Source organism: Tamandua tetradactyla, chromosome 24 (genome assembly GCF_023851605.1).
Source record: "Tamandua tetradactyla isolate mTamTet1 chromosome 24, mTamTet1.pri, whole genome shotgun sequence".
Classification (NCBI taxonomy): Eukaryota; Metazoa; Chordata; class Mammalia; order Pilosa; family Myrmecophagidae; genus Tamandua; species Tamandua tetradactyla.
This window is the reverse complement of record NC_135350.1, coordinates 41,291,578-41,315,698: the sequence shown is the minus strand read 5'-3', so window position 1 is coordinate 41,315,698 and position 24,121 is coordinate 41,291,578. Positions and strand designations below refer to the sequence as shown.

The 24,121-nt window shown below is 35.7% G+C and overlaps 1 protein-coding gene across 6 annotated transcripts in view; it reads left to right on the top strand.

Moving 5' to 3' along the window:
• ARHGAP24 (Rho GTPase activating protein 24) overlaps positions 1-24,121 on the top strand; it is a 539,804-nt gene that overhangs the window by 426,836 nt on the left and 88,847 nt on the right. For all 6 annotated transcript variants that reach the window (XM_077142939.1, XM_077142942.1, XM_077142944.1 and 3 more), the window contains one exon: positions 20,473-20,595. In XM_077142939.1, coding sequence (XP_076999054.1) covers positions 20,473-20,595 — 123 coding nt within the window. The remainder of the gene's footprint in view (positions 1-20,472; positions 20,596-24,121) is intronic.

Below are 24,121 nucleotides of genomic sequence, written 5' to 3'. Positions count from 1 at the left end.
TGGGGGGGGGGTAGTTATTTGGTATGGTTTTAGGAAAGGAACTTAAATGAAACTGGATCCTAAAATACTGAATTGATTAAATTGCTATTATCTCCCTTGAAATAGCTTCTTATGAATCAGTAGTATTAAGGTAGTAGCATTATAAAAATCAAGTATTATCTTTTTGCTTTAAGAAAAGCTAATAGATAAAGCATCATCTCATCTCATACATGGAAAAGGCAGGCTCATAGGAGTTTCAGGAATTTCCCAGTGATATATAAGTGAGTTCTGGAAATAGGACCATCTGATGAAACATCAACATGATTTGGTTGAGTTGACACAGTCGGTTTCCTTCTTTGCCCTTTGCACAGATCACTAGCAGTTTTTGCCTAAAGAAAAGGAGATGTCTGCCTCAGGCTAGTGCTAAACAATATGAGATGCCCATTCTGAATAGAATTAGTCTGTGATACACTATTTTAAGATTTTTTAGATGCATTTGGTAAATCATCTAAAAAGAAGAATGCTAGGATGTGAACATGCATAAAGACTGACATTCCATAACACGGAACCAGCATAGGCTGAACAGCTGGCATAGCTGAAATCTTGATGGTTCACCAGTTCTCTTCAAAAAATACCAACATCCAGAAATAAAGTTATTCTAATCGCAGATAGACTCATAAAATGTGTGTAAGTTTTTTAATGGCTAAAGGAATAACTGTGTGAAATCATGCATTAAAAAATATTTGGATAACTTTTCTGGCAATTATTAAAGGATAGCCATATCAGAAATGTGTTTAAGGTCACAACTGCCCCTTGCTTAAGAAGACTTGTTTAGTTATGAGAACTCCTTATTTTGTAATAAAAAACAATCTTTGGGGGTGGAGAATAAAAGGTTCTATACTAGATAGATAGTGTGAAATGCACTTACAGAAGGCAAATAAAAAAAAGAACAAGACTATATTGTGAATCAAAATATAATTACCTCTCTTGAATTTGGAACAAGGTCAGTTAATCAGTAAATAACTTTGGCTGTACTACTAGCAGTGTTCAATAGTACCTTTGATTTCCTATCTTTACGTCATCCACACATTTCCAGAGGTCAATATTTATTTTCTTTTCTTTTTATGTCAATATTTCCATTATGTAGAAACAGAATATACAAGGAAAAAGTAGAAAGAGAAACAATTACTTTTCAAAGGTGAAGGAGCAGTAAGAGAGTGTTCAGTGATAAAGTGAGACCTGTGGTATGCAGCAAAACAGTAAAGCTCTTAGAACAAAATACACTGTATGAAACCATCTGGTAACTCCCATGTAAAATGAAATCTAAACCAATCATAAGTTAAAAGGACAGCTGCTTTCCAGTACTTTTTGAAATTATGAAATGTCCTTGAGCTTTAATACCTCCATCTATAATATCTAATACTTTTTAAAAGTAGTCCAGGGTGGGCCATGGTGGCCCAGCAGACAGAGTTCTCGCCTGCCATGCACAAGACCTGGGTTGGATTCCCAGTGCCTGCCCATGCAAAAAAAAAAAAAAAAAGTCCACATTAATCAGGATGATATAGTAACAAGGTGATGATGTAGCACTCTCTATGAAGCTCAGAAAAAAATATTTACAGAACAGTTAATATCATAAAGACATTAGTAGAATATTATCAGCTAAGTTCTACAACATAAGAACGAGTAACACACCAAAGAAGCCAGAATGAGTAAAAAGAATGTGTATGTTAAAAGGCTTTTGCCACCAACCTGTGGTACAAAGCAAAATTAGAGTAATGATACAAATTACTGAATCAGAAACTTAACATAGTGATCTATAATGAATATTTGAAAAGATATAAATGCTAATTTACATATGTGCATTTTTTTAGTATCAAATATTTCCTTCCTTTCTATCGGTATATTTTCACCTCCTAACTCTTCTGACTGGATCTGTCAACATCGGCTAATGATTTCAGCAGGGAGTTTGGGAAGGAATAGGATACGCAATGAGCACAATTAATATTCATTTTCAGGAAAAGCAAAGTAATGTAAAGAATTTAAAGTCAGCCTTATCATCGTGTAGATAATTTTCAATGCCAATACTTTCTTCAGAAAGAGGAAATATGTGCTTTGTGCCATGAGGTCAGTTAGCTATAGCCCCCGTTGCTGTTTAAAGGGATTTTTTCTAGGGACCAGAAGTGCTGAGGCTAGGTTTCCAGAGCTGATGCCTTTGTATTGAACAAGTTACATTTTCCAAATTCCATCAGGTCTGAACTCCACACTGTTGATTTTTCTCCTATGATAACACAAAAGAACAAGTTCCTTGGAAGGAAAAGCATGTATCCATGGGATAAGCTTGTATAACATCATAGCCCTACAGTTGAAGTCTTCCTAAGAAGCATATCTGGATTGGTAGATGTTCATAATAGATCCACTGAAAAATTTGTTAAAGCTTGGAACTATTTTAAAAAATGTACATAACTTAGCCATTTTATTTCAATTTAAAATATATAAGCATACATGTATTTGCCAATTTATTTTATGCAAGACCAAACTCTTTTCTTTGAGCAAGTCTTTCTTACATAAATTGTTAACATAATCTATTAACTGTAACTTCCAGATTTAGTTACTTTACAAAGACATTTATAAAATGACTTGAATTCTAGAACCCTTCTAGATTGCTATGACTTTATTTTAAGGTCAATTTATTGAAGTAAGATATTTTTAAACCAATATTTATTGTTGTCTGGCCCACACCTAAACTAATAATGATTTCATTTTATGTCACTCTTATATAGCAAAGTCTTAAATTAGCTTTTGTAGAAATATCACTCTTTGTTTCTAAATTCATATTTCAATGCTATTTGTAACACTTAATTACATATTTACATCAAGAAATACATTTGCAGATATGTGTGGCAACAAGCACAATTTACTGTACAAAAGCATAAATTTCAGCCGGTAGGAGCAGAAGTAAGCAGACATGCAAGGAAAGAACTAGCCACAAAACTTTGTGTGGATAATGATAAACCTATTTTGTAGAAAGAAATTGAGACCATTGGCCATCCAATCCATGAGTGTACTAAAAGCTGGTGGAGAAACTCTCGTCTAAATTATATTTTATTATGTCAAGGCTGCAAAACTCCTGGGTCGCACAGTTAAACAACTACAGAATAAATACTCCATAATTCTCTATTCTGAGTGGCATACATTAAGACAAGGCTAACCCTTAACCATTTATGTATATCTTAACTTGCTAAGTGCAATGACCTTATTTTCTCTTGGGTAAAAGGGAACTGTTCAAGGCCAATTCTCTTATTTTACTTCACTTCATCTGGAGAAGTCAGGCTTTCTATTCTGTTCTTAGTACTAGAAATGTATTTTTAAAAATTAAGAAAAGATAAATGTTTTACCAGTCTGAATGCAGACCAAGGACAATTATTCTGTCCAAAAGACACACCTTCATCTTACCTTGCCATTCCTCCTTCACTCTGAAGTTGATAAATGGTGAGAAAGTCACGGTGATTTATTTCTCATCAGGATCTATTCTGGAAGCCCAGGGAGCAAAAAGATAACTGTCAAGAACTATGAAAACATAAGAAATTTCTTTCCTCGCAAATCGAATCACCTATTACATAGTAGACTAGTAGGACATTCGATAGATCAACAGTTTTTAACATAGTGTTTCAGAGTCCTAAACATAACAACATATTGAAAATTTGAGTAGGGTCGGTCAGTGACATCTGTTTGTCTATAGTTTGCCTCCTTCAAAGGTACATTTTACTAATTCAGCAGGAACTTGAGATCATACAAGGAAAAGTAATGAGGCCAAGTAACTGACCAACTGTTTTTGCCATTTTAGCAGCTTTAATGTAGTACTACTCTTCCAAGAATGTTCAGTTTGCAGCCAAGCAGTAATTTATTTACCAACAGAAAGAAAATATTTATTGTAGCCTCACTAACCTGAAGAGGAAGTTCATTCTGTGAATGATCTATTTATCAAACTGTGACGAGCATTTGGGTTAAATTGACTGAACCCTGTTTTTCAGGACGTATTTAGTATGTAACACTTCCATGGTCTGTAGGATCCTTGAAGATATTTAAAATCTCTGTGAAGCTTTGACAGTGCTCAGGATTTGCAAATGTGACCTCCTGGTCTTTCCCATTAGACTTTTTTTTTTTTCTTTCTTTCCCAGGAAGCTTTTTACCTAAATGGTTACATTCAGTGGATCAAGTGCCTTCACACTTCAACAATCCAGTGTAGCTTGATACAACACCGTAGTTCTCTGTCTCCAATAATCTTCCAGCTTTTAACTGGCCACTCATTTCTAAGGTTGGCTGATAGAAGAAAATAAAACTTCCATGGTCTCTTAATCACGGTCTGTAGTCAGGAATTATCCTTGTGTGTAACATGTTCCCTTTGGGTTGAGTCACAATTCTGTTTTTAAAGAGCCTATTGGCCCTCTCTGGAAGAGAATGCAAGCATAGACAATCAGATGTGATTAGAGTTTTTGAAATTTGGTGAAAACTTAAAACCTTCTAGTTGAAACTGATGTGGGATTTGGTGAAAGGTTTAATTGTTATGTCCCATATCCCAGTTTTCTTTTTATATTTTTCTCCCTCAACAAGCTGTTTTCATGTATACTTTACGATAAACAACTGAAGATATAACTAGAGGATTTATTGGAAAATATTTCTCTTTCTGGCTTCATGAAAAGTTCAAAAATATTGAGTTTATTTTTATGAGGATTTTTATATACTCCTATGTTCCATGTTAGACAGAGAAGCAAGGGTAAGGAATTTTTCTAATTAATTGTACTCTTTGATCTTTGGTCAAAAACATCTAAATCTAAAACTCTTCTGATGTATGCTTGACCTGTGGCAATGCTAATAGTGCTTGTTTCTATTAGACATGACTGTACTGCAGCTAGGCTACTATAATTTAAAAACAAACTTTTGATTTTTGCCTTTATAAAGACCTTGTGGTTTGTACACTCAAAAGCTCTTATTGTGTAATAGTCATGGTTTTTCGGTTCTAGTATGAAATAACACTGGATGTCAATTTAAAAGATACAAAAATAATATTGAATTAATCATATAAAAAGATATACCTGAAAATTTCTACTGTTGGTAATGAAGTAATGAAGCTGCTGCAAAGTGCAATTTCAAAACTTAAAATTGCTTAAGGTTTAAAACATTAAAAAGGTGGGGGGAGGATGCACATCAAAATTACCTTATTAGCTTTTGCAAAAAATACATTTCTACCGGGTTTGGTTCCCGGAGACTGCCCGTGCAAAAAAAAAAAAGCATTTCTAGTCTGCATTCTCAGAGATCTGATTCACTTATCAGTATTGGATTCAAGCGACCTGATTGTTTAAAACCCTCCCTCCCTGATTTGTGAGTGTACCTTAGACATTAGAATATTATACTTGACTGGCATAAAATTCAGTGTTTTCCAAATCACAGTCCATTTGACACAAGTCCTTAGAGATAATTTCCAAAGAAAAGTTTCCTTAGTCAAGGATGTTAAGGAAACTCTGTATATTACCCTTTCTTGGACTTTTATAGGCTCTGAGAAGTCCTGCAGAAGAGAAACCTGTTTAACTTGGTTTAAGCTATAGTTTCTCAGATTTATTTGGTCCTGGATCACTTTTATTTGCATGGGTAGGCACCAGGAATCAGACCTGGGTCTCCGGCATGGCAGATGAGAACTTTGCCTGCTGAGCCACCGTGGCCCCCTGGATCACTTTTTTGTCACATAACATCAGTTACTAGATCATGGAACCAATTTTCACCAAAATGTTCTTTGAGAAATGCTTCTAAATGATATTGCACAAGATTCAAATGATATCAGCACAGCTTTTTAACGCAATATGATGTCTTTGAGAATGTTCACATTTCAAAGTTACTGTGAGTTATTTTTCCTGTAATGTTTAGACCTATCAATGGAATATTTATAGAGCCTTATATAGCATCCAAAAAAGGTACTAAGGATTCACATTATTTTGTACAGTTTATTTTTTCATTAAATAATCAGAAAGAGAGCAAAAACTTCAAAATAAATGGTTTGTTTCAGAAGTTTAAGTGGCCAGTTGTACCTGAAAGGAGTAATGGTTTGGTGAAGCTAAACTCCTGAAAATACTCTAATCTTATTAAATATCTGCTAAATTGAAGTTTGTGAGTGCATTTTGTTGGTTGAGGGATCATTTTTTACATCAGTAGATTTTAAAAACAAATGCCTAGTAGTTGCCTTTAATTGAAGAACCAAACCTAAAATTATACTCAAGGGGTAGAGGACTTATCAAAATTAGTTACTTGATTTTTTTATCTAATTTAATATGCCCAGAGATGTTTGCATGATATTTATTTTGCTTTTTGTCTTCCATTTGGAAATAGATTAGAGAAGTTCTGTGCTTGGAGGCAGAAGTAGGATCAGAATTCTAAGAAAAAATGCATTTCCACAAGCGTTAGAAATGGTTATCAGAAAGGAAAGCAAAGAACAGTTTGTTTTACCTTTCTGAAATACTTTTTTTGTGAAAAGAGGAAGAAAATCATGATTTTTGTGGTTTACAGGTCAAGAATTTTAATTAAGGGATAATTGTAGTATGTGGAAGCAATTCAATATCTTATATCCTGGTTCCCCCAATACCTTAAAAACATTTTTAAAAGTCTCTATTGTTGCAACTTACATAAAGTGGAGTAAGGAAGGTGGGGGTGATTTATTAACCAGCGTCTTTTTATGTCATGTAGGGCAATCGCTAAGTAGGCACACTGCATGCATTATGTCACTGAAGTAGAAGAGATTTATATTTCATACTTACAGTAATCCTCTTAAACCTACAGAAGAGATTAGCTTTTACTTGGGTGAGAATAAAAGAAGTGATGATGAGCTTTTTTATACTGTACATAGATACAGTACATACTATTTACTCCTTCCCCTTTCTTCCTTCCTCTGCCCCTTCCTCTCTAGTTCCTATTCTCTCTTCCCTTATGGAAAAGATTACTGTGTACTATAACCAGCAATTTTTATTGAAAATGTTATTGCATAAATGAAGAGCCTAATTCCATTCCATGTGTTCTGTGTAGAGAGAGGAGGATTTCCTTGGATTTGCTTTCCACTGAATATCAGTTCTTGAGTTTATCTTGGACATTAGCATAAGGTTGCACCTTAATCACAATACGTACAAGGAGCATTTTGCCTTAAGTTATAATGAATTCAGAAAAGTCAGAAGTAGTTCAGTTTTCCCCAATATTTGGTGAAGAAAGGAAAAGGAAACTTCCTATGCTTGGTTTTAAGTATGTAGCAGATGTGAAATCATGCTCATGGGTCACTTTTCACATTTGATTCACCTTGGTTGGTTTCATGAGGTTGTCACCTGTGTGCCAATTAGTAACCTGGACATCAGCCAAGAAGACACTGAAATAAGGCCATCAGCTCATTTCAGCTTGGCACCAAGGTCACTGTTAAGCTGTTTTTAACCTGGAGCTAGAGGCTAGAGACATTGTTAGTAAAGGAGCTGTATTATATGCAGAAGGCTTTAATAAAGAGAATGTGCAGGTTTTCTTTTTTTTCTTTCTTCCCACAAAAGAAAAATAATGAAAACCTATCATAGATATCTTAGAATTATGGCAAGCACCACTAGCATACAAAGTGCATATTATAGATTTTTCCCAGCATAATAAAGCCCATAATTCATGTAGAAGAAGTTGCTTGTGTACTCTCTGTTGTTTCTTACAGTCAGAAAAATGGTGACAATTGTGTAGCCTGGAAGTGCATTCACTTGTCAGAAATGGGGATTTAGAAAGAAAATGCTTGTTATTTTGTAAGGTTGATAATATTAAAACTAAGAGAGCCAGGATAAGTGACAATGCTATGCTGAGTAATAATTGAGCGTATGACAAAAGGAAAAGTGAGGAATAGTGATCCTGTCTTTATTTATTTTTTATATTTTGATCAATGTTTAAGTTTGATCAAACTTAACAAATACCATATGATGGGTTGGGTTAACAACAGGAATTTACTGCTTCCCCATTCCATAGGCTAGAAAGCTTCTCCCTGGGGTTCATAGCTTCTGGCTGGCCAGCAATCTTTGAAGGACCTTGGCATTTTTGTCACATGGCAATGCATATGGTGATGTCTTCCCCTTTCTCTTCTGGGTCTTTTCCAAATTCTGGCTGCTCCCTGTGGCATCTCTCTCTCTCTCTCTCTCTACATATCTTTCAGATCATAAAGAATTCAATGACATGATGAAACCTGACCTAATTTGGCTAGACTGCAACCCTAATAACATCTATGAGAGATTCTATATTCAATGGGTCTACACCCGCAGGACCAGGGGTTGGGACCTGAGCATGCCTTCTGCAAGGGACTTGATTCAATCCCCAGGATTCATCATATACCTTCTTGTGTGCTAACTTGCTTTTTAAACATATTTTATTGAAATATTCTTCTTGATTACTGAGATTTTTGGTGTCCTGTAAAATTTTGTGTCACCTTAGTCTTGGCCCTACAAATTAATATTAATTGAAAGCCAAAAAGACCCAAGAAAAAAAAAGTGGCCATACTCACCCCATATTTCACAAAAATAAATACGTCTCCAAATTTCATCATAACTAGCTGTGGTAGATTGAATCATAGACATCAGTTTGGTCATGTTCTTAGTCTTAATCTGCATCCTGGTGGTGTAGATCCATTGTAAATAATATTTCTTCAAGACCTTACTTCATTCAAGGCGTGGCCTAACTGAGTCAGGTTGAGCATTAATCTAGACTACTGGAGTCCTTTATAAACAGAGTGAATGTCAGATGGAGAGAGAAGGCAATGAAACTCCAAAGAGAAAGGAGAAAGAATTGCCATATACATCGCCATATGATGAAAAAGCCAAGGAACCCCAAAGATTGCCATCCAACCAGAATACACTGATCCCAGGAAGAAGCAAGCCTTCTAGCCTGAAACTGTGAGCCAATAAACCCCTGCTGTTAAACTAATCCATTGCATGTTATTTGTTTTAGCAACTAGGAAACTAAAACACTACTAGCTTTTGAGATTTTTTCAGTTCTTAGATTTGGTTTTACATTTGTCAGCATCATTGGAAGTCAGCAATGGATTGTTTCATGGCCAAGCAAGAGAGGAGTAAGGGAGATGTGGCTGAGGTACATAAAATGTGTTATCTCCTACATTTAAACAGGAGCTAATATCTAAAGCAAACTTCCCTCACCTGCTGTTCTAGTTTGCTAGCTGCCGGAATGCAACACACCAAGAGATAGATTGACTTTTAATAAAAGGGGATTTATTTCATTAGTTCTTCAGAGGAAAGGCAGCTAGCTTTCCACTGAGGTTCTTTCTTACATGGGAAGGCACAGGATGGTCTCTGCTGGCCTTCTCTCCAGGCCTCTGGGTTCCAACAGCTTTCCCCGGGGTGACTTCTTTCTGCATTTTCAAAGACCTGGGCTTAGCTGCGAGTGCTAAGATGAGGAATGCCGAGCTGCTTGGGCTGTGCTACATTGAACTCTCTCACTGAAGCAACAGCCAATTAAATCAAACATCATTCATTGCAGCAGGCATGCCTCCTAGCCAACTGCAGATGTAATCAGCAACAGATGAAGTTCACGTACTATTGGCTCATGTCCACAGCAATAGAACTAGGTGCCTTCACCTGGCCAAATTGACAACGGAATCTAACTACCACACCTGCTAATTCACTCTAGTCTTTATGGATTAGGTAGACATTTTTATTATTTCTATTTTAAATATGGGAGAACGTTAAAGTTCTGGCAGGAGGGCATGTATCAGTGAAAATTGAGACTGAATATGCAAAGAACTGAATGATATAGCTTATGTCCTAAGTATGCATAATTACTGGGAAAGGTGTACATGAGTATGGGCATGTGTGTATACATGTACATGCATTTATATGTCTGGTGTGTTTTCATGTGTATACATGTATATGTGTGTGGAAGGATTATGTTTACGCTGCTCTTTTTGTGATTAGGAAATAGAAATTCTTATACTTGTTTATCATTGCTCCTAGATGGCATACTAATGGACAAATATTTTTATATACATGGTTCTTAACTAGTTTGGCACCTATAGACAGTGAGCCTAGAAAAAGATTGCAGTGTACAGCAAAAGCTAAGAAGGTTCTGGGAAATAGGACAGAAGAGGATGCTCCTGGTAGAACCTCTCAGAACTTGGACATAGTCAGAGGAAGTCCAGAGCAGATGGTAACCAACTCAACCTAAGACACAGTTTCACTGCAGAAGAGACATCAGAGTTAGGTCTTCAAGCAGGCATTCATACCAAGCCTCACCTAAGCTCATACTCCTCTCCACATCTGCAAAATCAACTAACTTGGGGACTATTTATCCCAACTTTTCCAAGACCTTCTGTTTACAGAACATCTTCCATGGTGTAAGCAAATGTCAGTATTTATTTCTACTTTTGTAATAAATAATGCCTATTAGTCTCTGTATCATGCATACCTACACAGTGTTTAGTTCATTCTTTCTTTATAAATTTCCTTATTTCATACTTTGTCTCCTTAATAAGATCAAAATGCCCTGGTGGGTAGATATGAACTTATGAAAATTTATGAAAAAAATCATAAATTCCTTTTTTATCCACCACAGTGATATGCCAAAGGCTATAAAATGTAAGTAGAGATTGTATTAACTATCTCTGAATTTATTATGTTCTCACTTTGCACCAAAGTTGCTAAGTATATAGACTTTTAGGAATGAAAAGGATGTTGTGGTTTGAAGGGTGCAAAATGTATCATTTATCCAAATTTAACTATATTAATCAGATTCCCAATTGAAAAAAGATGGCATTAAAATTAGGATAGTTCGAGGAAAGTCTCTATCCAAAGAGATTACTTACAAAAGTGTGGATGGACCATAGGCAAATCCCAAGAAATAGTGCAGTAACCAGGGTCTAAAATAGCGAAGGAGCTGTTATCAGTCTTAAGTCTAAGGACAACGGCAAGGACCTCTCACTAGAACTCCAAGAGCCTCCTGGAGAAGACCAGTGATTTCTGACGGAAATCACAGCTAACCCAAGACCACCCCAGAGCTAAGGAGCCAGAGAAATAAATACTCCAGTCTCAAACTTCTTCCTCCCTCTTCCTCCTGCCATGCCTCCAAATCGGCCAAATGGAGTAGAGTTGGGAACCCACTGATTTCATAGATACAAGTTGGTCTTCCTGGAAGAGGAGCTGGATTGAAAAGTGCATAGGATGTATTTAGAGGGACGTGTTGAAGATATCAGCATATCCCTTCTTACTGGAACCTGCCCTGATACTTGAAAATTTGTACCACTAAGGGCACTACTCTTTTAAATAATTCGAACTGCAAATGATGATGATCTATTAATAAACATTTTTATTAATAATAAAAATATTTAATAATCATTAAACATATTTACATTTACTGTTTTAAATCATTAGAATTTAATTATTCTAATTAAGATAAAATTTAAATATCTTTTAAATAATTAGAACTGATGGTGATGATTTATTAATAAACATTTTCTATGGCCCAGGCACTGTGTTAGGATCATTAGATGCTTATTTTACAGAATTTTTAAAGATATCTTAGGCAGTAGTAATCCCATTTTATAAATGGGAAAACTGAGGCTCACACAATATGCTTGCACCCACACAGTTAGTAACTAGCAAAGTGATCATCTCATTCTAATATCAACTGAAGCTTCTAACCACTATCCAGGGTTGCATGTGGTTTCAAGCACTAAGATTTCAGTGGGTGCTTGCTTTAAAAGTCAAAATTTTCAGAAATATCATATTAACCAATGAATATTTTACTTCTTATTACATACATTTATTTACTCAACTATCTGGAAATAGGACACAGAATAATGATACTTTTTGCAGGAAAAGAAGAAAAGAAGACTGAAACCTAGGGCAGACCAGGAGTGTCAGACATGGCATAAGCTCACTGACACCTGGAGGGAAGAGTGTGGAGTAATAGTGTTTGCTTTATAATCTGATAACTAATTAACTAATCAAATAAATGAAAAACAAAGCAGTTATTCAGCCCTTACTAAATGCCAGGCATGGTGCTAAATCTAGCATTATAAACAAAAGCAAGAGCAGTTCCAGCACTTATAGTATTGTCTCATTTGCCAGAGCTTCTGTGACAAATATCACACAATGGATTGACTTAAGCAACAAGCATTTATTATCTCACAATTTTGAAGGCTATAAATCCAACATCAAAGGCTTAACAGGCCAAAGTCTGTAGCATTCTCATTCTGGCTTGTCGCAACCCTTGGGGTTGTTTGGCTTGCAGTTCTGCCTCTGTCACATGGTCTCTTCCTGTGACTTTCTCTGACTTCTGGTTCCTATATCTGACTTCTTCCAGTTTCATATATCTACTGTCTGCATCCAAATTTCTTCTCTTTTTAAGGTCACTAGTAAATACAGATCAAGACCCATAAAGTTATATTTAAAAATGGGGTCACATCCACAGAAATGGGAATTAAGGATATGTCTTCTGTTGGGGTAATAATTCAATATACCACATTTATTCACTATCCAATGGAAAGAAATGTATTAAGTGTAAATGTAGAGAAGCTACTTCTTATATTGTTCTTATGTGACAGAATCGGTGTGTATTTGCAAAAATTGCTGAAAGTCAAAATTACCCTGAAAATTCTTTAGGAAAATATTAGTTTAGAAACCAATAAACCATCTTTCATTGCAGTCAGTTTTCTCTCCATTGTTTTAATGAATTACTGTTTTTCCAGGTAAGTACCGAATGAAATGGCTTAGGGGCTATGTGATATGAAAAATACCTGCCTATAATCTCAGCATGGTGATATTATTCTGGGACCAACACATGGGAGCTGAGACTAACAGCAGATGTGCTGATTCTATCCATATTTGTGGAATACGATGAAAGGCACAAAACCCACTCTATTATTTCCTCACTCTTTGGGACTTGTTAGCTGCCTTTCTTCTGAAGAACTAACAAAATAAATCCCCTTTTATTAAAAGCCAATCTATCTCTGGTGTGTTGCATTCTGGCAGCTAGCAACCTAGAACAGATTTGGTACTGGAGAGTGGGGTGCTGCTGCAGTTTGCAAATGCCAGATATGTTGGAAAGGTTTTTTGGATGGGTAACGGGGAGATTTTGGAGGAACTGTGAAGAGAATGATGGAGAAGTCCTGGAGTGCTTGGAGAGACTGTTGGTGTAAACGGAACTACTGCCAATCTGGACAAAGGGGGACACAAAGGGACAAATTGGAGTTTGCAGAGTGAGAACCATCGAAGCTTGGGTCTGAAGCCAAGAAACCTCTGCCAGGAGAGTGGATCCACCCATATGAGAGTGAGTTTACCCTGAAGGGTGAGGATGAGTTCCCACCTCATTGCAGTGGAAGAGTCGTGCAGCCTCTGGTCTTGGAGAAGGTACAGCACGCTCCTTGGGGACTGGGGAGAGCCTGGCCGCCACCACATGGAGGGGTTGAACATGTGCTCTGGAAATGGCAGAGAGCCCAGGGGGTGACCCGGATGCCTGGAGAGAGTGGAGCTGAGAAAAAGGTGTTCTCCTCAATGTTCCCTGAGGTTGATTTGGAAAGAGGCGGACCACTGCATAGGCCCTTGGAAAAAGGGTGGGACTGCCACTTTCTAAAGCTGAAGGATATATGACTTTCAGACTTTGAAATCCAATGGTGTTTGCCCTGCAGGTTTTCCTTCCAGTTTCTCCCTATGGATCTTGTGACTGTCCCTCCTTTGCATATTGGCACCAGACAACTTGTTTTGAGATTCACAGGTCCACAGCCAGAAGAGAATTTTTTTTCACCTTAATATTGTTTAAGGTGATATGTGTAGTTACCAAGTTGACAAGGGGTGGACATGTGGTGTTAGATTCAGTTGTCAACTTGGCCGTGTGAAGGCACCTAGTTCTGTTGTTGAGGACATGAGCCAATGGTACATGAACCTCATCTGTTGCTGATTACATCTGCAGTTAGCTAGGAGGCCTGCCTGCTGCAATGAATGATGCTTGATTTAATTGGCTGTTTCTTAAGTGAGAGAGCTCAGTGTAGCACAGCCCAAGCAGCTCAGCATACCTCATCTCAGCACTCGCAGCTCAGCCCAGGTCTTTGAAGATGCAGAAAGAAATCACCCCGGGGAAAGTTGTTGAAACCCAGAGACCTGGAGAGAAGGCCAGCAGAGACTATGCTGTGCCTTCCCATGTAAGAAAGAACCTCAGTGGAAAGCTAGCTGCCTTTCCTCTGAAGAACTAATGAAATAAATCCCCTTTTATTAAAAGCCAATCTGTCTCTGGTGTGTTGCATTCCGGCAGCTAGCAAACTAGAACAGCACGCCTTATGAAAGAATCCCCTATGATAGAATTTCCCATGAAAAAAATATTTAGGTTTTGTGGTCAACCAGAAACTTATTCAAGCTCCAATGCTGGTATTTATGATCTATGTGATGTCAGGTAATGGATCAAACCTCTCTGATGCCCAGTTTTACCATCTGTAAAATGGGCATAGTTGGCCCTACATCACAGATTTTTTGTGATGATTAAATGAGATAGATGTATACAAAGCAGTGAGCATTATGCCTAATTATTAGGAGCCCTCCTAAAGGGAATTTATCATTTCGAAATTCTCATTCTAGGCTTAACAAAATAATACCTTGCTATTAGGCTCAGTAGCTATAAGTTTTTTAAAAAAGATAAACACAAACATAAAATATCTTTCCAATGTGAGGACAGATGATAACTTTTCTTGGGTGGGTGGATTACTCCTGGCACTTGGTAAGCAGCCCAACTATTTCTCCTTGATGGTTGTTCTCTGCTGGCATCTAGTTTTGATATTGAATATTTTCCGTGTTTTGCTCAGTTCTGCCTTTATAGTGTATTGTAAACTAATAAATGGTCTTTCCTATAAGGACTTCAGTTATTTGTGTTCTAGCTTGCTTGGATATTAAAGAGCATCCAAGGAATGAATGGAGCTGTATAATTCTCTAGTTCTCTAGTGATTTTATTCAACAACTTCATCTTTCAACAACTAGTATAGCTAGGCAGTATAATTCACTATTCTTCCAAATCTGGTTATGAAGTTAAAAGTTCCAGAGTGTTTTGCTTTCTTCAGATCCTCTGAATAGGGTCAGATTTTTCCATTATCTAAAAAGTTGAGTTGGCTAACTTTGAGGTGTACATAGACTCTTAAGCTGAAGAGAAAACAGTGAGCTTGTTGTAATCTTGCTTTCAACCATAAAACACCTTTTTCAGAAAATAACTGGCCCTATATGTTTTTCTTCCTTGGTTTTTATGTACATGCATGTGTGTGTGTGTGTGTGTGTGTGTGTGTGTGTGTGTGTGTATCTCTTCCTTTAATCCATCCCATCCACCCCCAGCCCCATAGATAAGCTCAGGAAGGACAGCACACACCCATTACCTCTTTGGCAGACTTCTAACATTATGTCTTAAAAACATTCTACCACCTCTCATTGATGTCATTTATGAACCTTGCCTTTAGTTTATTAACATGCCTGCCAATCTGCCAATCCCGATCAGAATTTGGCTGGATTCAGGTTGGTAATTATATATGAATCAGATAAGATGCCCCCAAATAACAACTGGTTTGCTGACTTTTAGCACTTTTGCATACTACCATGGATGTTCATTAAATGCTAATTAATGATGGTACACTGGGTTGAATTGACTTGTGGCTTCCAGTTGATTTGCAGTTCAAATGTTAAATTATGAAATGCATAGCATTAGACCATCAGCCAGAAAGATCAAATTTTAATTTGTTGTAGATAACTAGAAAAGTGTAGACCTTTGAGGATTCAAGGTAGATATTTTTTCTAAATATGAAAGATAATACATAACAAGAAATGAATAAAAATGTAAAAGGTTTGGTAGCTTTTTCTAGAGTTTCCTTGCTTTTTCTCTTTCATTTCAAGAAGTTTTCATTTAGATTCAGTTCTCCCAAGTTCCTGTAGAAGCTAGGTGACTTTTTTAAGTGTATTTGTTGATAACTGAGTGATTATGAGAGCTATGAGCTTTTGTTGTCCTGAGTGGATTTTATATGACACTTTGCCTAGGACAGTCACCATTTTTAAGGTTGTGGAAGTTGTTGCAGATTATTTTAAACAGTGGGAAGGAGTTCCTGAAATGTTTAAACATTTTTCAACTTTATAAACTCTTTAGAAGGTTCTCATTTGTTATGAGTATTTATTTTTTTAACATGAGAGTCTATAAATATATTTCTAGTTGCCTACAAATGCTTATTGGGGATCAGTTTGAAGGGAGAATTTCAGATTTTCATCAATTAGCTTAACTGGGCTCATCTAAAATTATAAAATAATTTTTTAAAAGCCCATGAAAAGCCCTGTTTAGTAATTCTGATAAAATTAGCCAAACTAAATTGAAGTAAAAAGAAAGAAGTTAAGTCACTTGGTAAAATTAATTTGATATGTTTAGGGTGTTAAAAGTAATTTGTGCCAATTGAGCTGTGCTTTCTTTTTTCTTCTGGAGAATGAGGAGAATTGTGTCAGAGAACCAGTCTTCCATGCTACTTCAGTTTAAATTGATATTGCATTAATTAGAGATAGAGAACCTTAAGTTTTCTGAGCCTTCAATTCTAGTTACTATTTTTCTTATTTTATTTATAAACCTAGGAATTTTATGTTATAATTTAAAAATTTATTTGTTTTTTACTAAAGTTCAGTTAACTTATGAATTTGATAATTTAGATTTTCTTAAATATTTAAAAACTCCTTATATACCAATTGAGATCCTTGAATCATTTTAAACCATAAAATATATTTAATTCTCCTAAACACTTATACATCTACCAAGGCAGACTTACAGATCTAATAAAATATTCTCAAGCAAACTTTTATGGCCAAACTTTTATGGCCAAAGATTTAGTGCCCATAGTATTTTTCTCTCAACCATTCAAAAATTGAATCTAATGATTGGATTAGTCTATTGATTTCATGAAGCTTTTCTTAATCTACCTTTGCAAGTATTAATCATGTCACGTGATTATTTTAGTTCAGCGTATCTACTTTATCTCTAGGGAAAAATTCATATCTAATGCAAATATACAGAAGAGCCCAATGAAATATACTCATATTTTGATTACATAAGCAGGTAAAATTGCATGATATGACCAACTTTGTTAACTTAAAGTCGACAAATGCTTGAAGTGTTAATATAAGCATCAACGTATTGCTGCCATCCAAAGTTAACATCTAAGAGGTGTGTAAATGTTTCTGATACACTGTGTCCTTTAAAATGTGTGCAAATACCCCACCATTTAAACAGTATTTAAAAGAAAAAAACAAAACAAAACAGCATAAGTATTTATGTTCAAACAGAATTTAAGAATGTATAATGTGCGTTGGTTTATTTACGTATAAATATTGGGATTGAAGATACCTATAACACTCTCTCTCCAATGAAAATTGGGTCTTCTTAAATTCTTAAGACTGCCTTTTACAATTATAGCTTTGCTTTTGAAAAGATTTTAGATTCACAAATTGTTCATTGGGAGCTAACAAAGAGAGTGAAACTTGATCTGCTTGTTGAAAGTTAATGTACTGAGTTGATTCGTTTACTGAATCATACATTTAATAAGTTGGTCTTGAATCCATTCCATTGCAACACACAGGGTCAGGTTCTTAGAACTGAGGAGTTATACATTTAGAATAGATGCCTTTTTTCAGCTAGAAATCGTGTATTTTAGTATACAGTATCTAGTTCATACCTATATAAAAGTATCCAATTGTTTTCAGTACAATGCTTAGCAATGAATCTGTATTTCCACCAGGACTCACAGAGGAAGTTTTCCCAAATATTTTTCTCTCTCCTGTTAATACACTGAAGAATAAAGATCTATTTCCAAGGGTGCAATTCACTGATGGGATTTCATATCTGTGATTGGCAGTCTAAATGAGATTCAGGGTCAAACACAAGGTATCACAGGCAGAGATAAAGAACCAAATGAAAAGTCACAAGATAATGGTTAGTTGTGCTTATCATTCTCTTTTTTCCCACTTTCAGATAGAAACTCTGGCGGCTGTCATTCACTCTCATTGCCCGGGCTGATTCTGCCTAGGCTGTGAGTGTCACAGCAGGAAATTGCTGTCTGAACTACTAAGCATCCTTCAGGCAAAGCCAATAATTAAAATATTCTAATTCAAAATGTTGTTGCTATTGTTTTGTCCTGTACCATATTACAAGTAGATAAAAATGAATTTTTACTACTATGCCATGCCAAATGAAGCATCTTTTTCCTCTGTCATTTAGTTACTTGTTACCACTTGTACATTATGCAGTCATGGGTATGCACAACAATGTGTGATATATTTACAAACATATACAGTTTATCATATTTACCATCATTATGTGTATATGTATATATATATATATATATACACACACACACATATATATCGAAGATAATATTTTTAAATCCCTGTATATGTGTACTATTCACTAATTGTTGCCAAGTACCTATTGGATATAATATTTATGAGTCAACTGAATACAATATGTCCTTTTTGCATTGGTAGGGGTGGGAGATAGATGTAAAGGAATTAATATTTATGGAATTTCTGTTTTAGCCTAGTACAGTGTTAGTGTTTAAATGTACTGTATTTCATTTAATTCTCACAAAAATTTTACTATTAAGTATTATTATTTCTAAAATATGATTAAAGATACTAAATCCCAGCAGGCATATAACACCCTGGAAGTCAAAGAGTTAATATAGCTAAAATAAGATAGAATTGTGATTCCAGATGAATTTGCCCTGACTCTTCAACCTTGATTTTTCATATATAAGTTGCTTAAAGTGATAATTGACCTAGAGGTTTAACAAAGTTATTGTTTCCCTAACACCAAGATGTTCTCTGTTATATGAAAATGTTTGTTCGGTTTATTCAAGAAGTTTGTAAACATTAGAAAACCTCTTTGATGTGATATTTTGGCTCCCCTCCCACCACTCTCATCCAACTGTATTAAAATTTAAGACCCCAATTAAAGTTACTCAACTTGTTTTCAGTTTGGGTTAAAATTATTTCATTTCTGTTATTGCATCTGTTCTATAAAATTATATAAATACTAGACTAGTTGTACTTCTCAGCCTAGGGCATTTATATAGAATCTGGAAGAGACAAATTCAACTGCCTATGGATTTCAAGCATGTAATGAACATGTGTTAATTAGGTTTTGTGTGAGAGTATAGGGAGTGGTGGGGTCTGTTACAAAATAGAATCTGTAAACCCTCATATAGGTATTCAGAATCATTTACAAACAAACAAACAAACAACAGTTTATTAGCCAGACACTCAGCCAAGTCTGCAAGTTTACACCCCTTAGTAAAAATTAAATGTAATTTATCATTTGAGCACCTTAGAAAACAGGAAAATATACAAATTTTATCAGAATGTAGTTAGTTACTTAATGGTACGCTTCCTTAATTAGTCTTTCTGTGAACCACACTATAATTAATTTTCCAAGAGAATGAAGCAGTGCAGTCACTGAGCCTTGTCTTCAGAAATACGCCTTTAAGCATACAATACGATGTAAGGAAAATGATGCCTCAATACCTGTTTCACATAATATATGGTTATCCCTGTTTTGTAAATGAGAATAAGAAAATGAAGTAGCCAGGCAAATTCAAATGCTCTATAAAAGATTTCTAAGAAATTAAATCACCTGCTACAAAAGTCTAGTACTCAAAGTTGATATCAAAGATTACAAAGGTTTTAAAATATATGGATTGTTCTTTGGGGGAAAAAAATAGAAGCCATCAGCCTTTTGCATAGAGGTACTGCCCATTGCCTAAAGCTCAACGCAAGGTTGGAGTGCCTCCTGAGACTGTCCTTTGGCCTTTGGATCTAGCCAAGCCTATGGCGGGTTCTTCCTTTCTGCTCTTTGCTCTCCTGAAGGTGTGATCTGAGGTGTTTTCCTTGCAGGAAAGAGGGATAGAGGAGGATCTCTGGATCTCTGCTTTTACGTGTTTTTTTTGTTTGTTTGTTTGTTTCTAACCTTTCCTGGAACTTCTGTACTCTACCAAGATGTGCTGGAAATCTCACGGTGTGTGCCCTAAGCAGTGCTCAAACTCATTGGAACTTGCTTCAAGTTAAAATCCAGGCTGCCTCGTCATTTTTCCGACTTCTCTTTCACTTTGTTTTTGCTCTTTCTCCTTATTCAGCAGCTCAGTGTGAATAGATTGGATTATGAGTTAATGCAGGCCTATGGGTTGTTGCTAGGACAAAAAGCCAGGCTTTGTTTGGGGAATGACATTTGTTCTCCACCTTCTTCCTGGAAACAGAAGAGTCTTTCCTTTTAGAGAGGATTTTTTTTTTTTTCCCTTTCTGAAACCATGGTAAATATTTCCAAGTCATTGGGTAGAATCTAATACTGGCTGAATCTCTGCATTAAGCACAGACTATGTTTCAGGGATTCCCCAGGAGGCTGATGATCTTCAAATAAATACGCACTCATGTTATGGTCTGTTTACAGGAGGTGACCGAGATCGGATGACAGCAAATCATGAGAGCTACCTCCTCATGGCGAGCACCCAGAATGATATGGAAGACTGGGTGAAGTCCATCCGCCGAGTCATATGGGGACCTTTTGGAGGAGGTTAGTGTATTTTGAAAACTTGGAAAAACATCTCTTTCCCCTAGCGGGTTTTACTATCAGCTCCTATCTTCAAATAGATGAATGTTACCAGACAAAGGCTGTGGATTCTTATGACCAATTCCTGAGACACCAGGGTTTCAAAGAGAGAAAGAGTTTATTACTAGAGGCAAAGTAGATTGGATGGGCTATCAGCCCCAAAATCTGCCTACCTGAACTGAATTCTCATGGCTTTATAGCAATAAAAGATGGACAGGTTTTAGGGTAATGAGCACAGTGGCCCCAGATGCGGTGATTAGAGGTGATTTAATTATTGAGCGTGTACAGATTGGTTACATGCCTAGACCATTTGTAAGAAAATGGAGGCCTTAATATGTTGATGGGCATGATTTTTAGTACTACAGTGAGGTTTAAGTCACTTACAGGTTAAATTCTAAAGTGCTGCACATGTCAGGCGAGACAGTTTTGTTTAGATCCAGTTTCAGTTATCAAGATAACTTTGGACTTGGGGTAGGTTAGTCTGGGCTGACCCAAGACTCTTCATTAATAAGCATTAGGGGCTGTCTTTAGTGATCACAAGACTCTAAAGTCAAACTGGATAAATGGGTACAAGTGAGGGTTAGTCGCATAGTTTTTACAGTCACAAGGGCACAAGATAAAGGCTATACAATCATTATCAGAGATCAAGGCAACTGGATTACAGTTTTAAAATTTCAGGTATTTCCCTCTGTCTACTCTAATATACCAGAAAATGAAAAAAGAGTATCTATATAATAACTAAGTAATCATAATCATCCTTTAAGTTCTAACATCTTGGTTACATGAATGCTATAATGAATAGTAAACTAATCAGCATTATTATTAGACACATATCTAAGCATCACTGATCAACCTTAATCTGGGAATACATTGAATTATAAAAATGAATGTATTTGTCTTTTAGTTTTGAATTTTTCACTAGCATTGAACAGGTGTGGGAAAGATGCAATGAATACGAACTAGTTAAGAATGTCTAGATATGTGAGAAAATTTTTGACTAGTAAATTTGGAAAGAATCCCAACTGACAGATACTCAGTGATGTTAAAGAGGAATGTCAAGTCTTTTGATGAGAAGCTTATGATTATTACAGTAGGAAAAAAAGTGCTTTGGATCAAGCAAGTGTATGTGAATTTGATAGTAAGTTAAAAAAACTTTTAGTTAAATATAGTATTGAGAGTATGCCATATGAAGAATAAGCTAAAATATGTTATGAATGGAACTAAAAGGAGGAAGAAATGGTAAAAGACATTATCTTGATCTATCAAGGAAGATAGAATACTATAAACAGAAAAAATATTTGAAACAAAATTTGGTGAAAGAAACCAAAAAATGACCCCAATGTATTTATCTACAACCAATACATATTTTTAATACTGTAAGCCTAATTAATTTTTGTTGAAGAGTTAAATATAAGTTGTAATATCAAATTCATGTTTCGTAAACCAAATATAATAGCCATATTGATTTATTTTCTCTTTTATGTATTGTCTGTGCCCAAATTCAGAGAGTGAATTATGGTTTTCCCTTCCATATCAGATGCTTCTCAGGCCAACTGACCATTTCAATACTGCATTTTATAGTAACTTCAAAAGCTTAGTTTAAGAAGATGAAAAGTTAAGCGAAAGCTAAAATATTAAAGATTCATCAAAGACATTTTGATATTTTACCAGATCCATAACACATGTCTGCAGATTGTCTTATTGTTATCAGTATCATCTGTTGGAGAATGGAATCTCTATCAAAGTGACCATCCCATCCCTGTTTGCCTGGTAACAGTCTTGTTTACAGCTGTTGTCCAGGGTAATTATTAATAGTGCCACCTTACACCCTTACAGTGCCCTAGTTTGGATGTCAGTTTATATGGTTACAATATTTATATCCTAAAATAGCTAGTAAGTGACCATATAAAACATTTGAAAGGGTCCATGTGCTGAGATCTCCACCCCAGGACTTTAGCAGAAAATTCCTCACAATTGTGGGTGAGAGACACATACTCAGCTGGTGGAGGCCTGATGACACCTTCAGGGCCAAGGTTTTGTGGGAGGCATGAAGATGTGTCTTTTCAAAGTTCCTGTTGCTTCTAAAGACCCTTTATTCTCCTCTATCCTCTGATTTCAGGGCCTCCTGGGTTCTGAAAGGTCCTTATTCTCTTCCGAAGGAAGCATCTTTGTTGAGGGATTGTTTCCATCAAGTGTGTTATTTTCTTCCTTTCCTTCTTCTTCTCATCTGAATGAGATCCAGTGAATTCCCCAAGTCAGTAGACACAGAAGGTCCTACCAGCCCATGGTCCTTGCCCAGTGGGACTGGGCAAGTGCTATGCATTGATCCTCACATATCTTAACTTGGAAGAAATACTGTAGTCGTTTATTGGTTTTCACACTTTATCCTGTGGAATGTGCTTCAGGGACTCTGAAAATACTTGATTTAAATCTACCTTTAAAATGATGTATTTTAGGTTAGAGCAGTCACTACAGACATAATGCTCAAAAGAATAATTCTCATTTCATCTTTGTTTAATTGAATAGTATTATGAGATTGCAAGAAAAATTTTTAAATTACTCACTTGATTTGTAAAAAATTGTTTGTATCAGAATTTCCAGTTAATCTGTGCACCAGCATTTTTGAGAGTTAATGCAGAATGCAGGACCAAACTGAATGCTAAAACTGATGGGAGATTGCAATCGTCATCCATAATCTCAGGTATTATTATTTGTATTAATAAAACCCCTCTATTCTCATTGATTGAATTTATAAATAGGTGTTAGAAATTTAACTTTTAAACAATAAATTTCTATGACTGAAATAATTTTATATATTAGTGTTTTCTTTAACATTATATTTGAAATATTTTCCACTGATTACAAATATTTTTAAACCATTGTTATAGTACAGTCTCAAATCTTATGATTAGGTTAGTAAGATCCAGGGAGAATGAGTAATTTGTCAAGAGTCACATTTTAACAGAATTAGGAAGAAAAGTCACAACGTCTCACTTTCTGAGCTTCCTCTTACCTTCCAGCACAATAGTGTGATCTGTGATTCTACTGGGGGATTAAAAAATCCACAATTGCTAGTGCATGCCTTTATATTCCTGAAGTATCTGAAAAATGAAAGTTTTTGAAATATAATAACTGGAGCGATTACGGTTTCCAGTCCTTCAAAAATACCTGAATTGCTAGTATTACCTTTCATAAGAGAACAAATTGCACCTTCTTATTTCAGTTATGGAACCCAAGACAATGTTAACCCTAAATAAAGACATTTTGGCTTCCAGCCTCCTTCCCATTGCTCACAGGATATTGTGGTCATTGATTACATGGCATCTGTAAAGTCATTTGGAAGGGAATGTGACATATCATTCTAATTTATCAATATCTATATACCACCTTTGATATACACAACTGGTGATTTTTTAAAAAAGCTAAAGTTTTTCATAAGTAATTTACGTTTTTCTTTTTTTCAGGTTGCATATAAATGCAAAAATTTCCT